At 50.3% G+C, this 25,889-nt stretch overlaps 1 protein-coding gene across 1 annotated transcript in view; it reads left to right on the plus strand.

The window, feature by feature from the left end:
• CSMD2 (CUB and Sushi multiple domains 2) overlaps positions 1–25,889 on the plus strand; it is a 272,370-nt gene that overhangs the window by 203,328 nt on the left and 43,153 nt on the right. The window contains exons 25-38 of the mRNA XM_062508842.1: positions 1,225–1,264; positions 2,193–2,395; positions 5,312–5,503; positions 8,028–8,166; positions 9,394–9,581; positions 11,240–11,434; positions 12,171–12,287; positions 13,628–13,741; positions 13,896–13,991; positions 16,696–16,899; positions 17,632–17,756; positions 20,938–21,034; positions 21,818–21,922; positions 25,327–25,445. Coding sequence (XP_062364826.1) covers positions 1,225–1,264; positions 2,193–2,395; positions 5,312–5,503; positions 8,028–8,166; positions 9,394–9,581; positions 11,240–11,434; positions 12,171–12,287; positions 13,628–13,741; positions 13,896–13,991; positions 16,696–16,899; positions 17,632–17,756; positions 20,938–21,034; positions 21,818–21,922; positions 25,327–25,445 — 1,934 coding nt within the window. The remainder of the gene's footprint in view (positions 1–1,224; positions 1,265–2,192; positions 2,396–5,311; positions 5,504–8,027; positions 8,167–9,393; positions 9,582–11,239; positions 11,435–12,170; positions 12,288–13,627; positions 13,742–13,895; positions 13,992–16,695; positions 16,900–17,631; positions 17,757–20,937; positions 21,035–21,817; positions 21,923–25,326; positions 25,446–25,889) is intronic.

Consider the following 25,889-nt stretch of genomic DNA (forward strand, 5'->3'; position numbering starts at 1 on the left):
GGCAGCTCCCAAAGTTCTTGCTGGGGTTGGAGGTGGTGGCTCTGGTGGCACCTCTGTGTCCACCTCACCACAGCAGAGCCAAGCAGGGGTGGCCAGAGCTTGGAATGGGGAATGTCAGCATAAAACACTTGAGGGTGGTCCCTGGGGTTGTGGGGAGCTTTGGGAAGAGCTCCTCAAGGGTTGTTCACACTCTCAGGGCAGAGCTGGGCTCTCCTCTCTGCTCCTTGCTAAGATGGCAGGACTTCTCTCTCACACACTTATATTTATATAAATATAATCTCCCCAATTTCTAATCTGCTTTTTTAATTATTATTATTATTTTATTTTTTTTTAGCCGATTTCCATGCCTGTAATTGGGAAATAGGGATTGTCAGAGTGCAGGAATAAAACTCCTTTCCCCTCAGGAATAAAACACCTTTCTCCTAAGGAATAAAACTCCTTTGCCTTCAGGAAAAAAAACCACCTTTCCCCTCAGGAATAAACCTCCTTTCCCCTCCATTGTCTGCTAAAGCAGGGGCTCTGCCTGAGACTCAGGTCAGGCTGAGGGAAAAGCTGAGATGTGCCTGTGGAATAGTTGGATTTGCTCCAGAGAACTCCAGATCTGATATCCCAGCAGATGCCAGGCCACTGCCAGCCTGTCCCATGGATCACCTGCATCAAGATTTTCCCCCCCTGGCACAGCCTGAAGTTATTTTATCTCAAATAAATGGGGATGGTTTAGGCAGCCCTGGAGCTGGTGTTCCCCCCCACCCCAGCTCAACCTCTGGCAGCCTCTCCCTGATCCCAAGGTCTCCAGGGATGAGTTTTTTTCCCAGCATTTCTGGCTCACCGGGCCCAGTTAAGGCTGGGAACAAACGTAATCACAGCGAGGCAGCCGTGGAGAACAGCTCTGCACCATCCATCCTGATTTTCCTCAAGCCTGGCTTTATTTCTCTTTGCTCAAGGTCTCTGCTCCAGAGATTTATGATTCAGCTCTTTTGGTTTCTCCCAGTTTCTGTGGGCATTATTTTGTTGCTGAGGATTTTGCAGTGGGCTGGCAAAATTTTTTTCTTTCCCCCCCCCCCTTTTTTTTTTTTTATGGCTCTCCCTGATTTATTTATGTTTGCCCCAGATAAATGGAAAAGCAGCCAAGTGAAAGCTTCCCTGTTTGCCTCCGTGGGCTGGCAGGGATTTCAGCACAGCACCTGATGGGTTTATTTTTTACAGATTTTTTTCTGTTTCTAGGTTTCTGTCCCCGTTTCACGGTGGGGTTGACTTGCCCATGGTTGGCCTGATTTTGTTGTGCCAGAGGGAAAATGGGGCAGTGACAAACGTGGACTGGGAAATTCCTCCTCTCCAGGTGGGATTTGAGTGCAGGAGTGGAAGGGATCAGCTCCTGCTCCATCCCCAGGGAATGGTCACATTCCCAAGGCTGCCAGAGCTCCAGGAGGGTTTGGACAACACCCTCAAGGACAGGGTGGGGTTTTGGGATGTCTGCAGGGCCTGGAATTGGATTTGATGATCCCTGTGGGTCCATTCCCACTCAGGACATTCCATGACTCAGAACTGCAGCCTTCAGCTGGTGACTCCCCACCATATCCAGGGCAGGATCTTGTTCTTGGATGCTTCTTCTGACATGGGAAGATCCCAAAGCTCTTGGAAAAGCCTGGGTCCATCTGCTCCCCATCCTGGGCAGGAGCAGGGTGAGATGCCAGCAGGGATGTGTTGGGATCACATTTGTCCTGTCCTGGAGTGCCACCAGCCCTCACCAGGGAGCTCCAGCCTCTCCCATCCCCTTGGGTCCATCGCTGGCCCAGACTCAGTGGGAATTCCTTCACCTCCTGCAGCTTTCCCTGAGGAATTCCCTGTCTAGGTGCCTTGGCTGAAAGCCTTGAGCCCTCTCTCCAGGACAGACCCTGCTCTGAAATCCAGAGGAAAGGAATGAAATCTGCCTTCAGAGCATCAAAATAAACCCCTCAGTGTCAGCTCTTCGTCATTCTTAACTCCCGTTTTCCCTGGCTTCCCTTCCTGCTGTGGATTTTGGAGCTCTGGCTCCTGCTGCCTAAACCCCGTTCTGCAACATCCAACCCTTCCTAAAACACATCAAAAATCCTGGAGGTGCTGCAATCCAGCATCAGAGCTGGCTGCCTGAATTAGGCACAAACCACATTCCAGGTCTGAATTCCAGGTGGGTTTTTTTCTTTTCCCCACAGGCTCCATTTCATGGTTTTCCACACCGAGGAGTTCCACGATGTGCTGCGGATCTGGGATGGGCCAGTGGAGAACGGGATCCTGCTGAAGGAGATGAGCGGCTCGGGGCTGCCTGGGGACATCCACAGCACCTTCAACTCCATCATCCTGCAGTTCAACACCGACTTCTTCACCAGCAAGCAGGGCTTTGCCATCCAGTTCTCAGGTGGGATGGGCAGGGGGTCCTCAAAAACCCGGCCAAACCCAGGGGGGAACCCCAAACAAACCCAGAGGGAAAATCTGACCAAACCCAGAGGGAAAATCCAACTAAATCCAGAGAAAAACCCCAACTAAATCCAGAGAAAAGCCTCAACCAAATCTAGAGGGAAAATCCCACCAAACCCAGAGGGAAAATCCAACTAAATCCAGAGAAAAACCCCAACTAAATCCAGAGAAAAGCCTCAACCAAACCCAGAGGGAAAATCCCACCAAACCCAGAGGGAAAATCCAACTAAATCCAGAGAAAAACCCCAACTAAATCCAGAGAAAAGCCTCAACCAAACTCAGGGGGAAAATCTGACCAAACCCAGAGGGAAAATCTGACCAAACCCAGAGGGAAAATCCAACTAAATCCAGAGAAAAGCCTCAACCAAACCCAGGGGGAAAATCCAACCAAATCCAGGGGGAAAATCCAACCAAACCCAGAGGGAAAATCTGACCAAACCCAGAGAGAAATCCCAACCAAACCCAGAGAGAAAATCCAACCAAACCCAGAGAGAAACCCCAAACAAAACCAGAGAGAAAATCCAGCCAAACCCAGAAGGAAAATCCAACCAAACCCAGAGGAAAAATGCAGCCAAACCCAGCTTTTCTGGGCAGAAATTCCAGGTGTATCCACAGGGTGAGCAGGTGACACTGCAGTGACCACTCAATCACTTTCATAATAAATAAACAGAAAATTAACTCAATTAGACCATTCACTAATCACTTATTTACCACTTAATTCCACCTGTTCATTTTATAATTTATTACAAATATTACTTGCGGTGTTGACGTGAGGATAAAAATTCACAAAACCCAAAGCAGGTTGATATTTATGAAACTCAAACACAGCATTCATGGGCTACAGCCTCTGAAATGAGTGTGATCCTGGAAAAAAAATGAAGTGCACATCCTGGGAGCTGGGAACCCCTCATTTCCTGGGCAGCATCAACATCAGTCTGCAGGAAATCATTATTTTACAGCTTTACATTTGCACAGCTTTTCTTCCCTGAGCTCCATCCTGTGAGGATCATTTGCTGAGCAGTTAGAGGTTTGAAATTAAGATTGTGAAAGTAATTATAATTATTTTCATTGCTTCCTGACCTGTGGCCTTCACAAGCCACTTCTCAGTTCTGTTTGCTCCCTTTGAAGGATCTGTTTGTTTTGTGGCTGGGTTAGAATTGGAAAATCAAAACTTGCTTTTAAAACACCGCCTTGACAAATACACAGATTCCATTAATTTTGTGTCTCCCAGCGTTTTTTTGGGTTCAGACTCTGAAAATTGGGGGAAATCTCATGTATTTTGTTCTGGCAGTGAATTCTGTGCCCTCTCTGCCCTCAGAGTGAGGAACCTGGCAGTGAGACAGAGCAGAAAACCCTGCGATACACAAGAAGGAATTCCAGCAATTTTCCACCCCCAGGTCCCCTCAGATTCACCCTGGCAGCTTCTCCCAGGTGTTCTGGGAGGGGCTGGGCAGTGGGCCCTGAAAACAAAAGCTCTCCCCCAAATTGGATCTCTTGGGATGCAGGGCACAAAAATCTCGCTGGGCTGGAGGGCTGTCCCTGCTCCAGTCTGGTTTTCCTGAGTCCTGGCTGCTCTCACCTGAGCCTCAGCCCTGCAAACACATTAATCTCAATTATTTAAGGTGATATGTTCCAATATTTACAGAGGGTTTCAGGTTTGTGCAGTTGTTTTGGAGGGATAGCAAGCAGGGAGTGGTTGGGTGAGTGATGATGTGACTTTCCCTGGACTGAGACACATTAAAACATCTTCCCAAGTTGTTTATTTTTATTATTTTTTTTTAATAACTTCGTGTCCAGGGTGCCTTGCTTGGCTGGAGGAACAATCCAGCATTCTGGGGAGAATTTCTGCTGGATTTCAGAGCTTTGGGATGACCCAGACAGAGGCAGAGCTTTGTGTTACCCAGCACAGCGGTGCCATCCCGGGGTTTTTTTTTGTTTTTTTGTTTTTCTTTTTTGTTTTTTTTTACCAGATTTGTGTCTCATCCAGCCTGGGCTGTTAACTTCCTTATCTCCAGCTGCACAGAAAGAGAGGGATTTCCTCTGGCTCTTTCAAGAGCAGCTTTCTCTAAACTGCCTGGGTGTAACAGACTCTCATCAACTTAGCAGGAAATAAGCTCCTGATGTGGAGCTGGGCTTTATTGACTGCTCCTGCTCAAAGCCTTTGTTCAGCAGGTGTGACTAAGCAGCCAGACCTGAGCTCAGACCTGTCCACTTTGGGATCTTGGGAGCTTTAATGAGGTGGATAAGCTCACAAAACTCCTATTACTCCAGGATTTTCCCTGCTGGTAAATCCTCGTGGTGTTGGCAGACCTTGAGCTCAGGCAGCAGCGAAGCTTTGCCTGTCCCCAGCTCAGGGGATATCTCAGACCTCAAAGAGAGGCAGCAACGAGTCTGGAAGGGAAACAAACACATTTCTGAAAGGTCAGGCTTGATGCTTCACAGATCTTGAGGCTAAATTTCTCTGCCACTCAGGGGAAGGTGAAGTGCTGGTGGCTGAGTTGATTTTGCAGCGTGTGCCTGGCACAGAACTCCCCAAAAACACCACGAAAGATCAGTGGGTGTCTGGCCTGATGAAGTAAACAGCCATGTGCACAGTTCTACATCAAAGCTGCTCCCCGGGTGCTGCTCTTGGACTTGCTGGTCCCCAGAGCCTTTCCCAGCTGGAGTGGCAGGTGCTCAGAGCAAAGGGAAAGGCACTTTTTGTGTGGGGGAACTTTATGGGATGCTGGGGGAGGAGGGATGGGGAACGAGGCACGGCCTGGATGGCTGGGTATGGACAGAGCCTCAGGAGAGCTGGCGCTGCAGGCTTGGTGTTAAATAAACAGCGATATTTCAAATGTGCTTTTCATTCCTTCAGTTTCCACGGCCACATCCTGCAATGACCCAGGAATCCCCCAGAACGGGAGCCGGAGCGGGGACAGCAAAGAGGCCGGGGACTCCATCACCTTCCAGTGCAACCCCGGCTACATCCTGCAAGGGGAGGCACGGATCACCTGTGTGCAGATCGAGAACAGGTTCTTCTGGCAGCCAGACCCTCCCACCTGCACAGGTACGGGCACAGGGACGCAGGGACACAGGGACACAGGGATCTGGGCACTGGGACACTGGGACACAGGGACACAGGGACACAGGGACACAGGGATCTGGGCACTGGGACACGGGCACAGGGACACAGGGACACAGGGATGGGATCTGGGACACAGGGACGCAGGGACACAGGGACACAGGGACACAGGGATGGGATCTGGGCACTGGGACACAGGGACACAGGGACACAGGGATGGGATCTGGGACATAGGGACACAGGGATGGGATCTGGGCACTGGGACACAGGGACACAGGGACACAGGGACACAGGGACACAGGGACACAGGGATGGGATCTGGGCACTGGGACGCAGGGACACAGGGACACAGGGATGGGATCTGGGACATAGGGACACAGGGATGGGATCTGGGACACAGGGACGCAGGGACACAGGGACACAGGGACACAGGGATGGGATCTGGGTACTGGGACACAGGGACACAGGGACACAGGGATGGGATCTGGGCACTGGGACGCAGGGACACAGGGACACAGGGATGGGATCTGGGACATAGGGACACAGGGATGGGATCTGGGCACTGGGACACAGGGACACAGGGACACAGGGACACAGGGATGGGATCTGGGTACTGGGACACAGGGACACAGGGACACAGGGATGGGATCTGGGCACTGGGACACAGGGATGGGATCTGGGACACAGGGACACAGGGACACAGGGAAACAGGGATGGGATCTGGGCACTGGGACACAGGGACACAGGGACACAGGGACACAGGGATGGGATCTGGGTACTGGGACACAGGGACACAGGGACACAGGGATGGGATCTGGACACTGGGATGTGGATCCAAGTTCTAAACCCATGGACACAAATCCGTGTTCTAAACCCATGGACACACATCTATGTTTTAAACCCATGGACACAGGTCTCTGTGCTGAACACACAGACACAGATCCATGTCCTGAAACCTGTTGTAAAATTTCACCCCACACATCTTAAATAAAAAATAAATGAATATTTTTAAAAATATCTTTCAGGTGTCCAGAGCTCTCATAAAAAATGCTGAATTTCTAATACTGCAAATTGTGTTTAAAGTTTACTTTCCAGTTAATTTTAATGTGAAGTGACAAAGGACTTGGAGGAATAATCAATTAAATATCATTAACTAGGGGAGAGGCAACCTGTTTGGAGCTAAACTGGGAAAATTCAGTATTAAATTTAGGGCTGATTTGGGGTATTTAGCATTTCAAATGCGTTTCCCCCTCTCTGTGGGACAGCAGGCAAACAATGAGGGGTTGGGCTGGGAGAACCCCGGGAGGTTTGGGCCATTTGAAGTCTGCATCCCTCCCAATCCCAGGCAGCACTGGCTGGGTTCAGCTCCTGCTTCAAATCCTTTGGAGACTCCGGGTGGGATTTTCAAAGGAATCCGAGGGTGTTGAGCGCTTGTCTCCCTCAGGCTTTTCAAACACGAGTCCTTAGATTTGAGTTTTTTCCTAGTTTTCCCCTGACATTACAGTCTGGGAGGGGAAAGCACCCTTGGGGTTAAAGTTAGGGTGAATGGGCACAGGAGAGATGCTGGTGTGTTCTTCCAAGGCATTTTTGAGGGACTTGCAGCCAAATTTTTCATGTCTGTGCTGTGATTTCCTGGTGTGTCCCACAGGGATAAAAGTTCTCCTTGCCTGAGTCTGGACTTGGTTGAAGAAGTTTCTTAAAAGCTTTGGAGAAGGGTCTCTAGTTTGGATATTTCCATACCAGCCCCACTGGGTTTTTCCTGATATATTTTTCTTATCAAAAAAGCCCACAGGACAATCCCATGTGTTCATTCCTTCATGGAAGATCCTTCCAAGATTTATCCCATCACTTCTGTCCCATCCCAGCTCATTTCCCACTGTGTAGCTGCTGTCAGACCCCCCCTTCCTCTCACCCCATCCCAAACGTGTGAGGGTTGATCTGGGGAATCTTGGAGCATCAGCCCTCGTAAGGATTCCTGCAGGGAAAAAAAAAAAAAAACTGACAGGAAAAATATCAGTCATGTTTTGCCACAGTGGGAAACACGAGCAGGCACTTCGAGCCTTAAAAAAGTAATAATTGATTTTTCAATCAGCTTGGCATTTAATGTGCTGGGAAGTGGAGAAAACACAGCCAAGCCATTTAGGTCCAGACGTGTTTTCACCTCATTACAAGCGAGCAGGCCTTGACAGGGAGTTCCATAAACGCAGCAGAAAAGTGGAAGATCTCTGTCTCTCTCCTCCTGGCTCCTCGCTTAGGGATTTTAGGCAGGTCGTGGTGGCATCCAGAGCTCTGTTTGTGGTGTTTGTCCCCCGCGGAATGACAGAGCCACCACAACCTCGTGTCACACGTAAACCTCAGGGTCGCTTCCCGCTAAAATGTCTGAAGATTCTGTGCTATCCTAATCCCCTCTGTCTACCACATCCCTCTCTTTTTGCCATTCCTGCTTCCCGTTTGCTGCTTTTGCAATCTCTGTGCTCCAAAGCCTCACCCTTGGCTGGTTTTCCTGCAGCTCCGTGTGGTGGGACCCTGACAGGTCCAGCTGGGGTGATCCTGTCCCCGCAGTACCCGGAGCCGTATCCCCCAGGGAAGGAGTGTGACTGGAAGCTGACAGTGTCCCCTGACTATGTCATTGCCCTGGTGTTCAACGTGTGAGTACCTGCTGCAGCGTGTGCTTCTCGTTAATGCTGGCTTCTGTTACTGCCCACGTTAGGCCAAAATTCTACCTTCCCACCCACCTTGTCCATCTCTCCTGAATTCCCTGTCAATCCTGATTTCCCTGTCAACCCTGCTGAGTGCCAGCCCCCTGCTTGGAATTCCCCTTTGGAGATCTCCTAAAAAAACTCCAGGTCTCATTGCTTCATGTGACCCAGTTTCCCCCCGCCCCCCACCCCGCCTCTCTCATTGGACAATTTGTAAACTTTACCCTTTAACCCCTCAGAATTTCCCCAATTTGCTAATAATTTGTGCCTTCCCCTTAAACCTCCCCCATATTTAAGTTTTTGCACCTTCACCATTTCTGTCTTTCAACCCCCCGGATTCCCCAGAGTAATAAATCCTTTTTATCCTATGCAAAAGACCTCCCCCTCCTCCTTGCCTCCTTCAAACACAGTCTGACAGCCAAAAAGGCCATGGAACCATCTCGAGCCACATCAAGGCCTCCTGTTCCTGGGGTGTGACCCACTCCAGGCACGGGACAAAGTGACAAAGTGACAAAGTGACAAAGTGACAAAGTGAGTGAGCTCTGGCTGATGCATCAAGTACCCACGTGTTTGGTGCCGTGGCCCTGGGGACATGGAATGGGATGATCTGGGTGTGGATGTCCTGAATCTGGCAAGGAACCAACCCAAAGTTGATGGAACTGTCCCATTCCCCTGGATAATCTGTTCCCAGATTTTTATAATTTTTTTTTTTTTGGTTGTGGAGATATTCATATTCTAACTGCAGCTCCTCTTGGATACACAGAACCTGATCTGCTCCAGGAATCCCTGCAGCAGCTCTGGCTCAGGCTCTGTCTCCTGACTCCATCCCCACTCCTGGATGAACTCCTTCCATGGGGAATTCTGGTGTTTTGCCATCCCCAAAGCAGAGAGTAGAGAAAAGGAGGGAAGGAGTCCTTCTCGCCCAAAGCAGTGGGAAGTGAAGAGGAATGGAGAGAAAGAGGAAAAGTGATGCTCAAAGTGTCCAAAAGGATGGAGGCAGGAATGTCCTCTGCCTGGCAGGATTTTGGAGCAGCAGCAGCTGGCAGGAATGTCCTGCTTGGCAGAACTTTGGAGCAGGAGCACTCAGTCCCTGCCCTGGGCTCCCACATCCCAGGACCTCAACCCTGAGTTCTCCAGGGACGCGTCCCTACTCCAATCTCTCCTTTGCCTTTGCAGCTTCAGCCTGGAGCCTGGCTATGATTTCCTGCACATCTACGATGGGCCTGACTCCCTGAGCCCCCTGATTGGGAGTTTTTATGGCTCCCAGCTCCCGGAGAGGATCGAGAGCAGCAGCAACAATCTTTTCCTGGCGTTCCGGAGCGACGCCTCCGTCAGCAACGCCGGCTTCGTCATTGAGTACACAGGTGAGGGCTGGCAGCACACCTGGCCCAGCACCTCCCTGAGGCTTTCCCTGTGCCTATTCCCGGATTATTCCATCTCCTTGGAGCAAGTGGGAGAGGTTCTAGATGCTGCGGAGAACTCCTTCCAGTGGGAATTCTGGTGTTTTGCCATCCCCAAAGCAGAGGGTGGAGAAAGGAAGGGAAGGAGTGCCTCTCACCCAAAGCAGTGGGAGGTGAAGAGGGATGGAGAGAAACAGGAAAAGTGGTGCTCAAAGTGTCCCAGATTTGTGCATCAAGACCCCACTGAGCCCAGGAGAAGCCAGGATTTCAGGATTTAAAGGCTGAGGGTACAAATGTGTGATGGACAGTGGGGTTTGACCAGTCTGTGGCTCCCAAAACAGGGAATTGATGCTCTGGGTAAAAAAAAAAAAAAAAAAATCCCAGCCTTTTGTGCCCGGTTCACCTGAATCACCTGGTGCAGTTGCTGTGGACAGGAAACCATGGGATCATCTGATTTTTTTATGCAGAGAAGCAAAAGCAAGACCTGTGGGCTTTACAGTTCCCTGTTTCTCTTTCCACACCTTGCCCAAAATCTGAGAGCCCCTGATTTAATGCTTAAGCACACTTGAATTGTTCCCAGAGCCACTGCTCTCAGAAAAGCCCTTGTCTTTAATGAGCAATTTCGAAATGACAAAAGAGCAGGATTAATCAAAGCCTCTAATTATATTGCAGGCAGGGAAAAAAAAAATAAGAGAAAGAAAAAAAACCACCAAAAAAAAAAAAAAAGCTGGAAGAAGAAGGAGAAGAAGGAAATAAATATCTAAGTCTTGATAGCTCTGAAGTGTTCCCTGGAATTTGTATAAGGAAATGGGATTTTGAACATTGCAGGGCAGAGAATTTTTCACTCTCTACCTGCCAGGAGGGTGGAGCAAGGTGGGGTTTGGCCTCTGCTCCCAGGGAACAAGGACAGGATGAGAGGGAACAGCCTCAGGTTGTGCCAGAGGAGGCTCAGGTTGGACATCAGCAGGAATTTCTGCATGGGAAGGGTGCTCAGGCCTTGGAAGGGGTGGAATCCCCACCTGTGGAGGTGACCAAGGATGTGACACAGGGAATAAATAAAAGAATCCCAGACTGGTTTGGGTTGGAAAGGACCTTAAAATCCATCCAGCTTCATAGGCAGGGACACCTTCCAGTATCCCAAGTTGCTCCAAGTTCCATCCAGCCTGCCCTTGGACACTTCCAAGGGTGGGGAATCCACAATTTCTCTGTGCCAGGGCCTCCCCATCCATCTCAAATAGGATTTGTCCTCGTGGCACTGGGTGCTGTGGGCTGGTGACAAGGTGGGGATGGGTCACAGCTTGGACTTGATGATCCTGAAGGGATCATGGGATCAGTGACCCTGGGATTGTGTGAAATCAAAGTTTTGCCCTGCTGCTTGGGTTTTTGGGTGGAACTGGAGCCTCCCTTCTCCCAGCGCTCCTGTGCTGAGCACCACAGGAAGGTCTGGAGCAGCCAGAATCCAAACCCAAAATCCAGATCCTGCAAATGGTGCCGGGCCTTGTGAAAATCCCACAAATTCCCAGATGAAAAAAAAAAAAAAAAAAGCCTAAAAAGACCCAAATTACACTGATCGGGGAGCTGTGTCAGAGGAGTAAAAACCCTGGGAATTCTTTTCCCTGCAGAGAACCCCCGGGAGTCCTGCTTTGACCCGGGGTCCATCAAGAACGGTACCAGGGTGGGCACGGACCTGAAGCTGGGCTCCACCATCACCTTCTACTGTGACGGGGGCTACGACATCGAGGGGGGCCCCACCCTCACCTGTGTCATGGGAGGGGATGGAAAACCCACCTGGAACAAGCCTCGCCCCACCTGTACAGGTAAATCTCGTGGGAAAGGGCTGGGGAAGGATCTGCCCGGAGCGCGTCACCCATGGAAAACTGGGTGTTAGTTTAGAGGGGTTTTCTCAGTTTTCCATGATTATTTTTTTTTTAGGGGTTTTATCAGGGATTATTTTTCATCATTTCTCAGGGTTTTAGCAGGAAGAGCTGATTTCTGGGAGTTTTCTGGAGCTTTCTTTGGAGGCAGATGGGAAACTGGACACAGCTGATCCAGTGCCAGACACATCCTGAATGCCTGGCACAGGGCAGGAGTCTGGAACCCACTTAAACCCTGGCTAAACCTGATCCTTGCTAATCCAAACCCCCAGTCTCGGAGCTCAGTGACAAAACAAGGGGGTTTTTCTTGGGGTTTCTCCGTGGTTATTTTGTTTTCTTTTCTGACTTCATGGTTTTTCAGTCAGACTTGAGCTGAGAAGGGAATCAAGAGGCAGCTGGTGGGGGAAAGGAATTAAGTCCCTAATTTGGGAAGGCTCTGGCAGGGAAAACTGAGGAAAGGTGGGAAAAGGAGCACATCCTGAGCTGTGAGGTGAGGAACAGTGCAAATTCCAATTAATGGCATGGTTTGATAATTCCACGTGGAGCCAGCACGAACTCGGGGTGGGATAAACCTGAATTTTCCAATGACAACTTTCAAGGAGCAGCACCTGGAGCAGGGAATGTTGGCTGGGGACATTTCCAGGCTCCAGGGATGCTCCATGATCCTTTCCCCTTGCAGCTCCCTGCGGAGGGCAGTACACAGGCTCGGATGGAGTCGTCCTGTCCCCAAATTATCCCCAAAACTACACCAGTGGCCAGGTGTGCCTGTACTCCATCGTCGTGCCCAAGGACTATGGTACCATGCTTGGAATTTTTAATGGGATTCTCTTCTTGCAACTCTTATGTGCTGGGTTTTTAATTATATTTTTCTATAAGTGCATCCAGAACTGGAGATAAAGCAGATGGGAGAGTAGCAAGTGGTGCTGTTGGGTGCTCTTTGTGCTGGACTCAGAGAAAATTCTGGATTTGTCCAGGTTTTGTCCAAAGCTCAACCCAGTGGGAGTCAATTACAGCTAATAATTGTTGTCCCTCGGTGGAATTCTGCACCTCGTGTTCTGTAGGCAGGGAAAGGGGATGAGTCACAGAAAATTCCCAGTGGGAATCAGTGGGAAAATGTGGCAATGAACCTGTGGGAGGCTGGTGCTGCCTGTGGAATTTGGGGATAAATAAAAGGCTCCCATTTTTCCAGGCTGTCAGTCGGGCCTCGTCCCTGCCTGGAATAAAGGCAGCTGAAACACGGGACAAAGGCTGTGCTGGGAAAATGGATCCCAGTTTGGAATGCTGGGAATCCTGGGGGGAGTCCTGCGCAGGGCCAGGGGTTGGGCTTGAGGGTCCTTGGGGTCTGTTTCAGCTCAGGGGGTTCTGAGTCCATGGAAACGCCTTGGATCCATGGGCTGGCTGTGTGGGGTGGTGGTAGGGGTGGCAGTGGGGTCATCAGTGGGGACAGCACTGGGATGGAGTGGGGACAGCAGTGGGGGGACAGTGTGATGATGCTCTGGACAGTGTGGTGACACTGGGGTGTCCCTGTCCCTGTCCCTGTCCCCGTTCCTGTCCCCGTCCCTGTCCCTGTCCCCGTCCCTGTCCCCGTCCCTGTCCCTGTCCCCGTCCCTGCCCCGTTCCTGTCCCTGTCCCTGTCCCCGTCCCTGTCCCCGTCCCTGTCCCTGTCCCCGTCCCCGTCCCCGTTCCTGTCCCTGTCCCTGTCCCTGTCCCTGTCCCTGTCCCCGTCCCCGTCCCTGTCCCTGTCCCTGTCCCCGTCCCCGTCCCTGTCCCTGTCCCTGTCCCTGTTCCTGTCCCCGTTCCTGTCCCCTGTCCCTGTCCCTGTCCCCGTCCCTGTCCCCGTCCCTGTCCCCGTTCCTGTCCCTGTCCCCGTCCCTGTCCCTGTCCCTGTCCCTATCCCTGTCCCCATTCCTGTCCCTGTTCCTGTCCCCGTCCCTGTCCCTGTCCCTGTCCCTATCCCTGTCCCCATTCCTGTCCCTGTTCCTGTCCCCGTCCCTGTCCCTGTCCCTGTCCCTATCCCTGTCCCCATTCCTGTCCCTGTTCCTGTCCCCGTCCCTGTCCCTGTCCCTGTCCCTATCCCTGTCCCCATTCCTGTCCCTGTCCCTGTCCCTGTCCCTGTCCCTGTCCCTGTCCCTGCAGTGCTCTTCGGGCAGTTCGCCTTTTTCCAGACGGCGCTCAATGACGTGGTGGAGGTGCACGATGGCCCCACGCAGCACTCGCGACTGCTCAGCTCCCTCTCAGGCTCTCATTCAGGTAGAGAACTCCTCCCTGTCCCTGTCCCTGTCCCTGTCCCTGTCCCTGCTGGGAAAAGCAGCTTTGTCACAGCTGACACCTGCTCCCTGTGTCCCTGAGAGTGGCACTCCTTTCCTCACCTCTGTCTCTCCCGTTTTCCCTCCTCCCCATCCAGGGGAATCTTTGCCGTTGGCCACCACCAACCAGATCCTCATCAAATTCAGCTCCAGAGGTCAATCCACAGCCAAAGGCTTTCATTTTGTCTACCAAGGTGAGTTCAGGTGTGTTCTGGAAGCATCCTCGGGTCACACCCAGGGGTGTCCTGAACTGCTTTTTGTTTCTGTGGGGTTCTGAGCAGGGAATATCACAGGGAATTGGGATTATTTTGGGAGCAGATCTCTGGCAGGGCTGTCTGGCTGCTGTGGGTACTTCTTATGTTGCCCTTTCATTCCCACTCCACCTGAACCCTGCACATTCCCAGGATTGGCATCAGCCCCATCCCAGCCTTGTGCCTGGAGTCACACAGGGAATTTGGAGATTTATCCCACAGCAATTCTCCCCAGTGGCGTTTTTAGCACTTTTCTGTGTGTAAGCAGCTGAAATCCCATCTGGCAGCTCAGAAATCCTCCCTCTGTGCGTGTCACAGGCTCGGGGCTGTCACACTCCTGCCCCTCGATCCTTTCAGTAACAGCTTTGTGCTGCACTGGGCGAGAACAGCTCAGGGATTTGATGGGAGTAAATAGCAAATGATGCACGAGCAGTGGGAGAACAGAAGGGATTTCTCACCCACGTGCTCCCTGGAGTTATCTGTGGGAACATCCAGGCTTTTGCTGCAAAGAGGGGACAGACACTGGCGTGACCTGAGCCTTCTCCAGGGGTGAAACCAAGCGTGGTTTGGATTTTGGAGTAGTTGGAGATCTGTTCTCTTGAATTCCTGCCTAATGAGTGTGAAGCAGCCGTGGTTGTGATTTAATCTTCAAAGAGCTCAGCAGAGCAAAGGTTTTGATGAAACCAGGGAGGGTTTCCTCCTCCCTCCTGCAAGAGCTGCATGGGAAGCAAGAGGAAAAGGGCAAGGCAGCCTTGATTTGGATCTGCCTGGCCAGACTCTAATTAGCTAAACACTCATAAATTTAAAGCAACTCAGAGGAAAATATTAATTGAATTTTTCCTCGGCAATAGACCTGGTATTTTTGATGAGTTTTCCCCCTCACTTATCTGCCAGACTCATTCCTGTCCTTGACTTTAATTCCCAGTACTCAACAGGAATATCAACAATTTCAGCGCCATCACAAATCCCTCTTTTCTCTCTTTTCCCAAGAAGATTTTTTGCAATTGCTGTTCCTTCACGGCCATGAGGCCCAGGGAGCTGAGGAACCCAAAGAGTTCCCCATGGAGGCTTCTGCACTGCGTGGCAAAAAAACTTTTTGGGAAGCCACTGCCAAATCCTTTGGTTTCCCTGGGTAAAAACAACCTTTTGATGTGGGAAAAGTTCTCAGGAGGGAGGCAGCACAGAGGGTTCTGGACATTCCGGTTGCTTTTACTTCAGGTATAGAATCATTATATCATTAAGGTTGGAAAAAACCTCCAAGATATTCAAATCCAACTTTTCATCCAGGTGCCACCTCCACCCGGTCTGGCATGGAACCACTTGAGCTGGCAGAACTGGGAGTGAAATGTTCTTTCTTTCACTTCTTGGTGGTTGTGCTTGGATTCAGCTCATCTTTGGGGTTTAGGTGCTTTGGGATTTAGGAATGATTAGTCAGTGGTCATGCTTGGATTAAGGCATCCTTTAGATTTAGATACTTTGGAGTTTAGGAGTAATCACTCATTGGTCATGCCTGGATTAAGCCAGTCTTTAGGATTTAGATATAATCAGTCAATGGTCATATTTGGATTCAGCCCCTCTTTGGGATTTAGATACTTTGGGATTTAGGAACAATCAGTCAATGGTCATGTTGGGATTCAGTCCCTCTTTGGGGATTCTGCAAAGATACTTTTTTCGAGATACTTTGGGGTTGAGATAGTCAATGGTCATGCCTGGACTCGGCCAATCTTTGGGATTTAGATAAAATCAGGCCTTGGTTATGCTTGGATTCATCCTTTCTTTGTGATTTAGATACTTTGGGGTTTAGGTACAATCAGTTAGTGGTCAGGTTTGGATTCAGCCCTTCCTTGGGGTTTAAATACTTTGGGATTTAGGTACAGTAAGTGGTCATGTTCACATTCAACCAAAATACTTTAGGGTTTTAGGTACAATGAATCAATGCTCATGTTCACATTCAATCATTCCTTGGGATTTAAGTACTTTGGGATTTAGGTACAATCAGTCAATGTTCATGTTTGGGTTCAGCCCTTCCTTGGGATTTGAATACTTTGGGATTTAGGTACAATCAGTCAGTGCTCATGTTCACATTCAGCCCTTCCTTGGGGTTTAGATACTTCGGGATTTAGGTACAGTCAATGGTCATGTTCACATTCAGCCCAAATACTTGAGGGTTTTAGGTGCAATCACTCATGGACACGTTCACATTCAACCCTTCCTTGAGGTTTAAATGCTTTGGGATTTAGGTACAATCAATCGATGCTCGTGTTCACGTTCAACCCTTCCTTGGGGTTTAGATACTTTGGATTTTAGGCACAGTCAGTCAATGATCATATTCACATTCAACCCTTCCTTGGGGTTTAGATACTTTGGGATTTAGGTACAATCAGTCAGTACTCATGTTCACATTCAACCTTTCCTTGGGGTTTAGATACTTTGGAGTTTAGGTACAATCAGTCAATCATATTCACATTCAACCCTTCCTTGGGGTTTAATTACTTTGGGATTTAGGTACAATGAGTCGACGCTCGCATTCACCTTCAGCCCTTCCCTGGGGTTAAAATACTTTGGGATTTCGGTGTAAAACTAGCAGACCTTTACTCCATTTCCTCCAGCCGCCATTCCCAAACTCTCTCTGCTGTCTCCCTGGCAGCCGTGCCCCGTACCAGTGCCACCCAGTGCAGCTCGGTGCCGGAACCGCGCCACGGGCGGCGCCTGGGCAGCGATTTCGCCGTGGGCGCCGTGGTGCGCTTCGAGTGCAGCCCTGGCTATGGCCTGCGTGGCTCCCCTGCCATCCAGTGCCTGGCCATGCCCGGGGCCCTGGCACAGTGGAACTCCTCCGTCCCCACCTGCGTGGGTAGGTGGCACTGGGGATTGCGGGGAGGTGGGAATGGGAACTGGGAAAAATCAGTGGGGTCGTTCGGAGCGGTGTCGCTCTCCGAGAAGGGTTTAGGGGATTTGGGGGTGTTTGTGGGGTTTCTTAAAGCTTGGGGTGTTCTGTGGGAAAAATCAACAGCAAGATGAAGTATTGATGAAATGTAGAAAAAAAAAGTTGTTTAAAGCTTGTTGTTCTGGGCAGGGAGGTTGTGGTTGCTCGATCCCTGGAAGTGTCCAAGGCTGGGCTGGACAGGGATTGGAACAATCTGGTATAGTGCAAGGGGTCTGGGTGGAGGGATTTGGTGATCTTTGAGGTCTGGGTGAAGGGATTTGGTGATCTTTGAGGTCCCTTCCCACCCCAACCATTCCCTGATTGTCTGATACAATACAAAGCCCAGCCTGGCTCTGCATAAGAACAGTTCAACTCTGAATTCCAGGGAATTAACATTTTGATCCAAAGCCCTTTTGAGATCTGGGACAGCATTTCAAATAAATCAAATCTGCTGTCACCTCCCCTGGAGGAGAGCAGCTCCTGAAGAGCATCCTCCCGTGCTCCCCACACTCGGGGCATGCGCCAAAAGTCGCACGAAAAAAGTTACTGGAAAGAGAATTATTCCTACAAATCTCATCCTTAAATCACAACCACTTCTTGATTTCTTGTCATTTTAACGATGCTTTTTAGCACAAATTCCTTATGCTTTCCTCATTGCAGTGCCCTGCGGGGGGAACCTGACAGAGAGGAAAGGAACCATCCTGTCCCCAGGCTTCCCTGAGCCCTACCTGAACAGCCTCAACTGCGTGTGGAAGATCACAGTGCCCGAGGGAGCAGGGATTCAGGTACAGCCAGGACACACAGGGGGACACTCGGGGTCTGCTGCTCTCTGAGAGGCCACGTGTTGGGAAGTGGCTGCTCCTCGCAGGACGGGGATGGATTGATGCAGAATTCTCTGGAATCAGGCATTCACCGAGTGCCAGAAGCAGGCAGGGACTCCTTGGTGATGTCTGTGACCAGGGAAGGGCTGGAGCTGGGCCAGGCTGGAGATCAGGGAAAGGTTCTTCCCTCAGCCAGAGGGTGCTGGGCACTGCCCCGAGGCTGCCAGAGCTCCAGGAGCTGCCAGGGATGCACAGGGTGGGACCAGGATGGTCCCTCAGTGTGATCCTTACTCTGGCACAAAAGAGGGGGAATTTGGGTTAAACATTAGGAGGAAGTTTTTTTATTATGGTTGTCCAGGGAGGCTGTAGGTTGGGTTTAGGGGTTGGGGGTGTTTGTGGGGTTTCTTCCAGCTTGGGATGTTCTGTAGGAAAAATCAACAGCAAAACAAATCATTGATGGAATGTAAAAAAGTTATTTAAAGCCTCTTATTGTTCTGGGCAGGGAGGCTGTGGCTGCTCCATCCCTGGAATTGTCCAAGGCCGGGCTGGACAAGGCTTGGAGCAGCCTGGGATAGCAGGAGGTGTCCCTGCCCATGAGGTTTTTGGGACAAGATGAGCTTTAAGGTCCATCCCAACCCCATAAAATTCTTTGATCCCATGGTTTTGGGGCTCCCACCAGTGCTGAGGTCTGCACTCCAGGTGGCACTGGGATCTTCTGTCACCTGGTCACCATCCCTCAGCTTCCCTGGGACTTCCAGGGGAGGAAAAATGACCTTGGAGAAAGATTTTGGCCCCCAGGACCTAAAATAGCTGCAGTGAGGGGTCTCAGGGCAGCCCCCAGGGAGGGAATGACCACGGAGCTGGAGCTGGATCCATTCTGGCTCCCCTTCCTTTGGGTTCTCCATTATTAGATCCTAATTCCAGCATCACTTTGCCCCTTTTTTGCACAACAATTAAAGGTTAAACAACTGTAAATCAGGGGAGGAGGTGAAATTGAAGCTTTCTTGGTAGCAGCACTCAGGAGCAGGATTTTTTATGTAATCAGGGTAGGAGCTGGCACTTCTGCCATGAATTATTCATTCCCGGAGCAAACCTTCCTGAGTGAATTAATTTATACACGTGGCAGTAAATAGATGCAGATCCCTTGTGAATCCACATGTCAGACTAGAATTAGGACCTTAAAAATGTTTATTCCGTTAAGCTGGAGGAGGAGGGGGGGGGGGGGGGGTCGGAGAGAGGAGAATAAATAATTTAGGCGGTGTAAGAGCAAACAAAATGCTCATTCTCACTCCACTTCCAATAATGTAAATCACAACAGGGGTGTAATGAGGCAGGAAAAAAGGAAGAAAAGGGTCAGTGGGAGCAGTGATGGCTCCGTGGGGGTCACTGCGATTCCTGCTGGATGAACTCCGCTCACTTTCTGCTTTAAAAAAAAAAAAAAATATATATATACTTAGGAGGAACTTTAGAGCCGGTTTTATTACCCGGAGTAAATGAAGGAGGAAATTTTGAATGGCTGAAGTGGGGGGATTGATTTTTATATATATATTTTTTTTTTTTTACTCTTATTATTTTCTTTTCAAACGGGGAGGTTTTGATTTGATGTTCGGCAAGGCAGAGGTGAATGGAGAGTTGGGGTGGATGAGGAAATAGGGGAAAAAGGGAGGAAAAAAAACTTTGTAGTCGAAGTTTGAGGGCAGTGAACTCTCCTCACTGCTCATTTTCCCCAATTTTCCAGCGCTCTCCTTGTTTGGAGCCAAGTTTTACAACTCATTTATGCTCCAGATTTATCTTTTAAGGTTCCATTTAGGTTTTTTTGGGTTTTTTTTTTTTGCCTGCCGATTTAATTGGATATACCCAGTGTTGGAAAATCTCATCCAGATTAAAAATCTCATTACAGGTTAAATCTGCATTTTCCCCAAACCCGATGGTTTTTACTCAGATTTTCTGCTTCACTCTCACCCCATTCCCCAAACTTGGGTTTTTAATGGGACACTGAAGGCTTTGAAACGCCAGCATTTAGGATTTAGGCAAAATCCCTGGTAATGATAATCCTGGGCAAACAAAACTGTGCAATTCCTTGGAGATCCTTGCTGCTTTTCAGTATAAATTCAGATTTCTCAGCTCCGGTTTTCAGTATAAATTCAGATTTCTCAGCTCTGCTTTTCAGTATAAATGCAGATTTCTCAGCTCTGCTTTTCAGTATAAATTCAGATTTCTCAGCTCCAGTTTTCAGTATAAATGCAGATTTCTCAGCTCCGCTTTTCAGTATAAATTCAGATTTCTCAGCTCTGCTTTTCAGTATAAATTCAGATTTCTCAGCTCCAGTTTTCAGTATAAATTCAGATTTCTCAGCTCCGGTTTTCAGTATAAATTCAGATTTCTCAGCTCTGCTTTTCAGTATAAATTCAGATTTCTCAGCTCTGCTTTTCAGTATAAATGCAGATTTCTCAGCTCTGCTTTTCAGTATAAATTCAGATTTCTCAGCTCCAGTTTTCAGTATACATTCAGATTTCTCAGCTCTGCTTTTCAGTATAAATTCAGATTTCTCAGCTCTCCGGATATTTCTCATCCCAGGATTTGTGTTGATGTTCCAACTAATGCAGTCAAGGACTTCCTAAGGCCTCCAAACCTTAAGGGCCATGGCAGGGAAAGGTGAAATCTGGAAGTGCAGCTTTACTGGAGTGATTCCACTAAAAGCTGAGGAACAAGGCAGGAATTTGACTGGATTTCTAAAATGCTGTTGTTTAATGTGAGGGGGTTTGGGGTTTATTTTAGCACCGGGTTGCTGCTGGTTGCTCTTGTTTTAAAGGGCTCGAAGTCTCCAGGGATTTCTCCAAGCAGAGGGTGAAAAAGGCTGGGATTCTCAGCAGCTATAAATGAGCTGGGCAGTTCCAGGAGCTCTGGAGCAGCAGAAAACAGCATTCCTGTTTAGAAGTTTGGGAGAAAGTAGCAGGAGAATCCCTGTGGGAATGGTCAAAGCCAGAAATCTCCAGGTTTTGCCCGTGCTGAACTCCCAGAGTGGGTAAACTCAATTAGTGACCCATGAATTGCTATTAATTTGATTTATTGCCTTTTTTTTTTTTCCCAGGAACTGTGCTGTCGTTTTTATTTTTTTTTCTTTACTTTGTTTCTCTCTCTGCAGATCCAGGTGATCAGTTTTGTCACGGAGCAGAACTGGGATTCCCTGGAAGTGTTTGATGGAGGAGACAACACAGCCACCATGCTGGGGAGCTTTTCTGGTATGTGGCACTCGAGCCCATCAGCTCCTGCCTCGTTTTATTCACCTCACAAAATTAAACTGAACTGCATCAAAAACTAGGGATAGATTTAAAGGGATTCATGTGCTCTGTTGGATTGGGAATTTCAGCTCTTGTCCGCTTGTGGGAAAGGTGGAGAGGGAGCCTTAAACACAAAACCAGTGAGGTTTTATTCCTGGAAATGGGAATTCCCTCAGCTCTTGCTGGGATGTGTGGCCACCACACCTGGCAGGGTGACCTGATGTGCCCCAGAATGGGTGGAAGGCTACAAAACAAACTTTATTTTCCCCTGGACTGGGGAATTGTGGCTTTTAGCAGAGCAGGGAGGAGCCGGGGTCCAGGAGCTTTGAGAAGCTTTCAAATGCAGCACCACTGGCAGAACAAAATCTCATTTATTTAACAAACGTGCCCGAAGGGCTCTGAGCTTGGCAGAAGGGTATGGGATGGAAGTGCCTTGTCCTGCTGCTGCTGCAGCTTCCAGGGAATCCGGAATTTTCCTGGACCTGTGCTCCACCCACGCCGTTTCCCATCCCTTGATGCTTTTTTGTCCGAAGAGCTCCACAGGCAGAAATCCAGGAGCAGCCACTGGAAAGTCCCTGGGTATTTCTCAGCTGGCCTCATTAGAACCTGATCAAAACCAAGAGTAGCTCGTTAAGTTGAAAGGACTTCGTGTTCTCAGCCTCTCCTGCCGCAAATCCCGGAGGATGCGGCAGCGGGAGGAGAGAGATCCTCTCCACTGGCTTTGTGCACCTCTTGTTTTGCCAGGAACCACAGTGCCTGCGCTGCTCAACAGCACTTCAAACCAGCTCTATCTGCATTTCTATTCCGACATCAGCGTCTCGGCTGCCGGCTTTCACCTGGAATACAAAAGTAAGAGCAGTTCCAGCCTTGATCCCGCAGCTCCTGGCGGATGGGGAGGTGCTGCGGGGCTGTGTCTTGGGAAAGTGGGAGAAGGAGATGCTGTGGATCTCAGGGAAGGAGTGATAAATAGAGAGAAGGTGGAGCAGAGGAGTGGGGTGACCCTCGCTGTGCTCTTGGTGGCATCTTGTGTCTGTCTGGTGGCACAAAGGGAGAAGAATCCGTGGGGACAGGGGTCTGAGCTTGGGAAATGCAGAGACTTCCAGCTCTTGGCATTCCCTGCTGGAAGCGGCAGGCTGGCCTGGACACATCCTCATCCCAAAAATCCTGGCTGGAAGGGCCCTCAGGGTTCATCCCCTGGGACCTGCTGTGGAAGGCAGGGTCAGAACAGAGATAAAACTCGATTTGCACATTTTCATGGAGTCTGAGCTTGGAGAAACTGCAGGGATGGGGCTGCATGAGCAGCCTGGGCAGCCTCTCCTCACTCGATGTTATCAGTGACTTATTGTTGTTTTATCCATGTTTTATCCGTGTTTTATCCGTGTTATCAGTGTGGTTTTGTGCTCTGGGGAGCTGCAATATTTCAGGTGCTGCCTGCTGGGGATGTTCCCCTCCCTCACCTGCTGGATGTGCTCCTGTGCCCACAGGATGCTCTGAGCTGCCTTGGGCACATTCCCAGATCCAGTAATTTCAGTGTTTTGTGCTCAGAGGTGTCCAGGCCCTGGACAGGATCATTTCCAAGGTGGTTCATTCATCTTCCTTTTCCAGCTTCAGCTGAGGCACCTTGACACAACCTATGGAAGCTCTGAGGTCCTGTGGGCACCCACTCCTTTTAATTAAAAGTTAAAAACCAATCTTAAAAAGGTCTTTAAGGTCCCCTCCAACCCAGATTCTGTGCTGGTGTGGAGCATTTCAGTGGGTTCCTGGTTAGGGATGATCCCAACACCCCCTGGAATGGCAGCACTTTGCTCCCAGCAGGCCTCATGCCAGGTTTTTTTTTGTTGGTTTTTTTGGGGGGGAATCCAGAGCCCAGCAGGTGTTTAAATGTAGTTCTAGACAGAGAATGTGTTTTCAAAAAGAAATTCCCAGCGGTGAGAGAACAAACCTGACTAAGGCTGGGAGACGTGGCAGGGAAGAGAATCCTTTGGGAAAGGGCTGTCAGGTTTGGATGGGAATGACAAAAACTTCCTTCTCCCGTGGGGCTGTGTTTGATTGCTGATGTGTGATCAGAAGTGCAGCAGCCCAGCTGCAGGAGGGATGGGGGTGCCTGGGATCTGTTTTTCCCTGTGCTAGCAGGGTTTGGATAACGCTGGCAGGGAATCAAGGAAAATCCTGAGCTGGAAGGATCCACCAGGATCATCCAGTCCAACCCTGGCCCTGCACAGACACCCCAACAATCCCACCCTGTCTCAACACTCCTGGAGCTCTGGCAGCCTTGGGAATGTTCCCATTCCCTGGGGAGCCTGGGCACTGCCCCAGCACCCTCTGGGAGAAGAACCTTGCCCTAAATCCAACCTAAACATTTTGGGGTTACCCTACAGAGCCAGGAGTTGGTTGGATGATCCTTGTGGGTCCCAGCTGAGGATATTCCGTGATTTTCTCAGCTCTGGTGCTGTGTGAGGTTGGGATTGGTGCCACCCAGCCCAGCAGCAGTGAGGGGGTGCAGGGGGGCACTACCAGCTCTGCCCAGCACATCCAAGAGCAGCTTCCTGCACCTGCTCTGTGCTGAGGATCCCTGTGGGACAGGGCTGGGAGCTCCTGCAGCTCCCTGGCTCATCCCAGGCTGGCCTGGCCGTGTCCCGTGGCCGAGCAGGGAGTGCTGAGACACGAGGGGACATCTCTGTCTGTGTCCCCAGTCCTCCTCAGGGCACTGCAGGACTGGTTCCTGCTGGACTCTGGGGCTGATCACTGGTTCTGAGCACGGCTCCGGGCTCTGGAGCCAAGCCACATTCTGCTGCCTTTGGGTTTCTTCCAAGGCTGCAAATGGATTTTTGGCCGGTGCGTTTCATTCTGTAAAGTGGCCACGGGGGTGCTGCCTGAGGAGATGTAGCTGCCACATCCTGGGAAGTGTCCAAGGCCAGCTTGGAGCAGCCTGGGATGGTGGGAGGGGGGAGCTGGGTGGTTAAGGACCCCTCCCAGCCAAACCAGTGTGAGGCTCTGTGCAATGGCTCAGCTGGGACTGTGCTTTGGAGCCAGCCAGCACTAAACCTTCCAGGATTTGCTGCCTTTACACACTGAAACCTTGTCCATTATTGAATCCAGCAGGATTACAGCCACCACAGGATTGGGAGAGAAAAAATGATCCCAGCCTGTGCTCTGGGAGCTGCGGGAATCTTCTTGCTGTGACTCTGTTTCTTCTCCACCTCTATTCCAATCAATAAATCCTCTGAGCACCCTCCTGCAAAAATCATGGCCAGGTTTTTCATGAGCCTGGGGATTATCAGCCCAGTCTGTTCCCTTGGCCGAGGAAATTAATAGGTGTTGATTTTCATGGCAGCTGGAAATAATGTGATTTCTGCTCTGTTTGTACAATTGGAATCTCCCAGCCCCGAGCCCTGGGTTTTTCCTGTGCTCCTTCTGGGAGAAGGTTGGGAGAAATGAGCTCAAACAGGGGAGGAAAGCTCTGGTTTCTCCTTCACTGGGTTACTCAGGCTGAGCTCTTACCTCTGCATGCTCCAAAGCCAGGAACAATTTGGGACTGAGTGAGAGCCGCTGATGTGAAGGGGAAGTTATTTAAAGCTATTTTCCCTCCTGCCTCTCTGAAGGTCAAGCAGCACATCCACGAGCAGGGAGGGAACACGCTGGGAAGCGTGACTGGGCTTTAGGAGGAGACTCAGCCTCTCCTCACTCCTTTTCTCTTTGATTTTCCCCCTGCCTGGGGCTCTGGAGCAGAGCTGGAGCCCTTGCAGGGATGCAGGAGGTTATCGAGGAGTGGCAGCTGGCAGCACGGGCAGGGAGGGAGGTGCTGGGAGCAGGGGCGAGGTGTCTGCAGGGTTCCTTTCATATCCATGGGGTGTGCAGAGGGGAGAGGGAGAGGTGGGAAGGAGAGAGAGATGGGGAAAGGAGAGAAAGGATGAATGGAGGGGAGAGGGGAGAGGAAAGGGGAGAGGAAAGGGGAGAGGAAAGGGGAGAGGAAAGGGGAAAGGAAAGGGGAAAGGAAAGGGTCCATCACCCCACATGAGACATTGCAGATCGCTAACTGGGTTTGCAGCAGGATATTCCCAGCTGTAAATGTGGGAATGGAAATGAGCTGTCCTTGGAGAACCCAAAGAAAATGGAATTTCCCCACCCAGAGTCTGTGGTGGCGGTCGGCAAACGGGAGCGGGGTGAAAAACCAAAAGTGTGTTCCCATCCCTCCAGCCCTCAGCACAGCCCCATCCCCACTCCCTGAGCTCCCATCTCCCTTCCCTCCACAGCCGTGGGCCTCTCCAGCTGCCCGGAGCCGCCGGTTCCTGGGAATGGGCTGAAGATTGGGGAGCGTTACCTGGTGAACGACGTGGTGTCCTTCCAGTGCGAGCCGGGCTATGCCCTGCAGGTACCAGGGCATTCCTGCTCTTCTGTGCTCTCTGCATCCTCTGCACAGCTATTTGTGCCTCTGTCCTTGCATTCCTGGCCAGCCCCAGAACTTTTCCCGAGGCAGAAAGGCAAATCCTATTCCAGCTCTGGGTCCGAGGTTCCTGGCCTGCCTTGGTTCTTCCTGGCAGCCGAGGTTGAAACCAGCTCTTGGAGACACATTGTCATCCACAGAGTTTAGTCCCTGTCTGGGGAGGGATTCAGAGAGGGTTAAATTACCTCAGCGTTTATGTCTCTAATGGGTGATTTCTGACAATTAGGCTAATTTGCAAAATTTGCATTTTATGGACATTTTCCCACATCTTCCCTTGGAATCCCCCAACAAAACCAGCCTTTAGATTACCTCCCATGCTAATATTACCCCCAAAATGTGTTCTTTTATTCCTAGATTCTTTAAGGCATCACT

The sequence above is a fragment of the Cinclus cinclus genome, chromosome 26 (assembly GCF_963662255.1).
Source record: "Cinclus cinclus chromosome 26, bCinCin1.1, whole genome shotgun sequence".
Classification (NCBI taxonomy): Eukaryota; Metazoa; Chordata; class Aves; order Passeriformes; family Cinclidae; genus Cinclus; species Cinclus cinclus.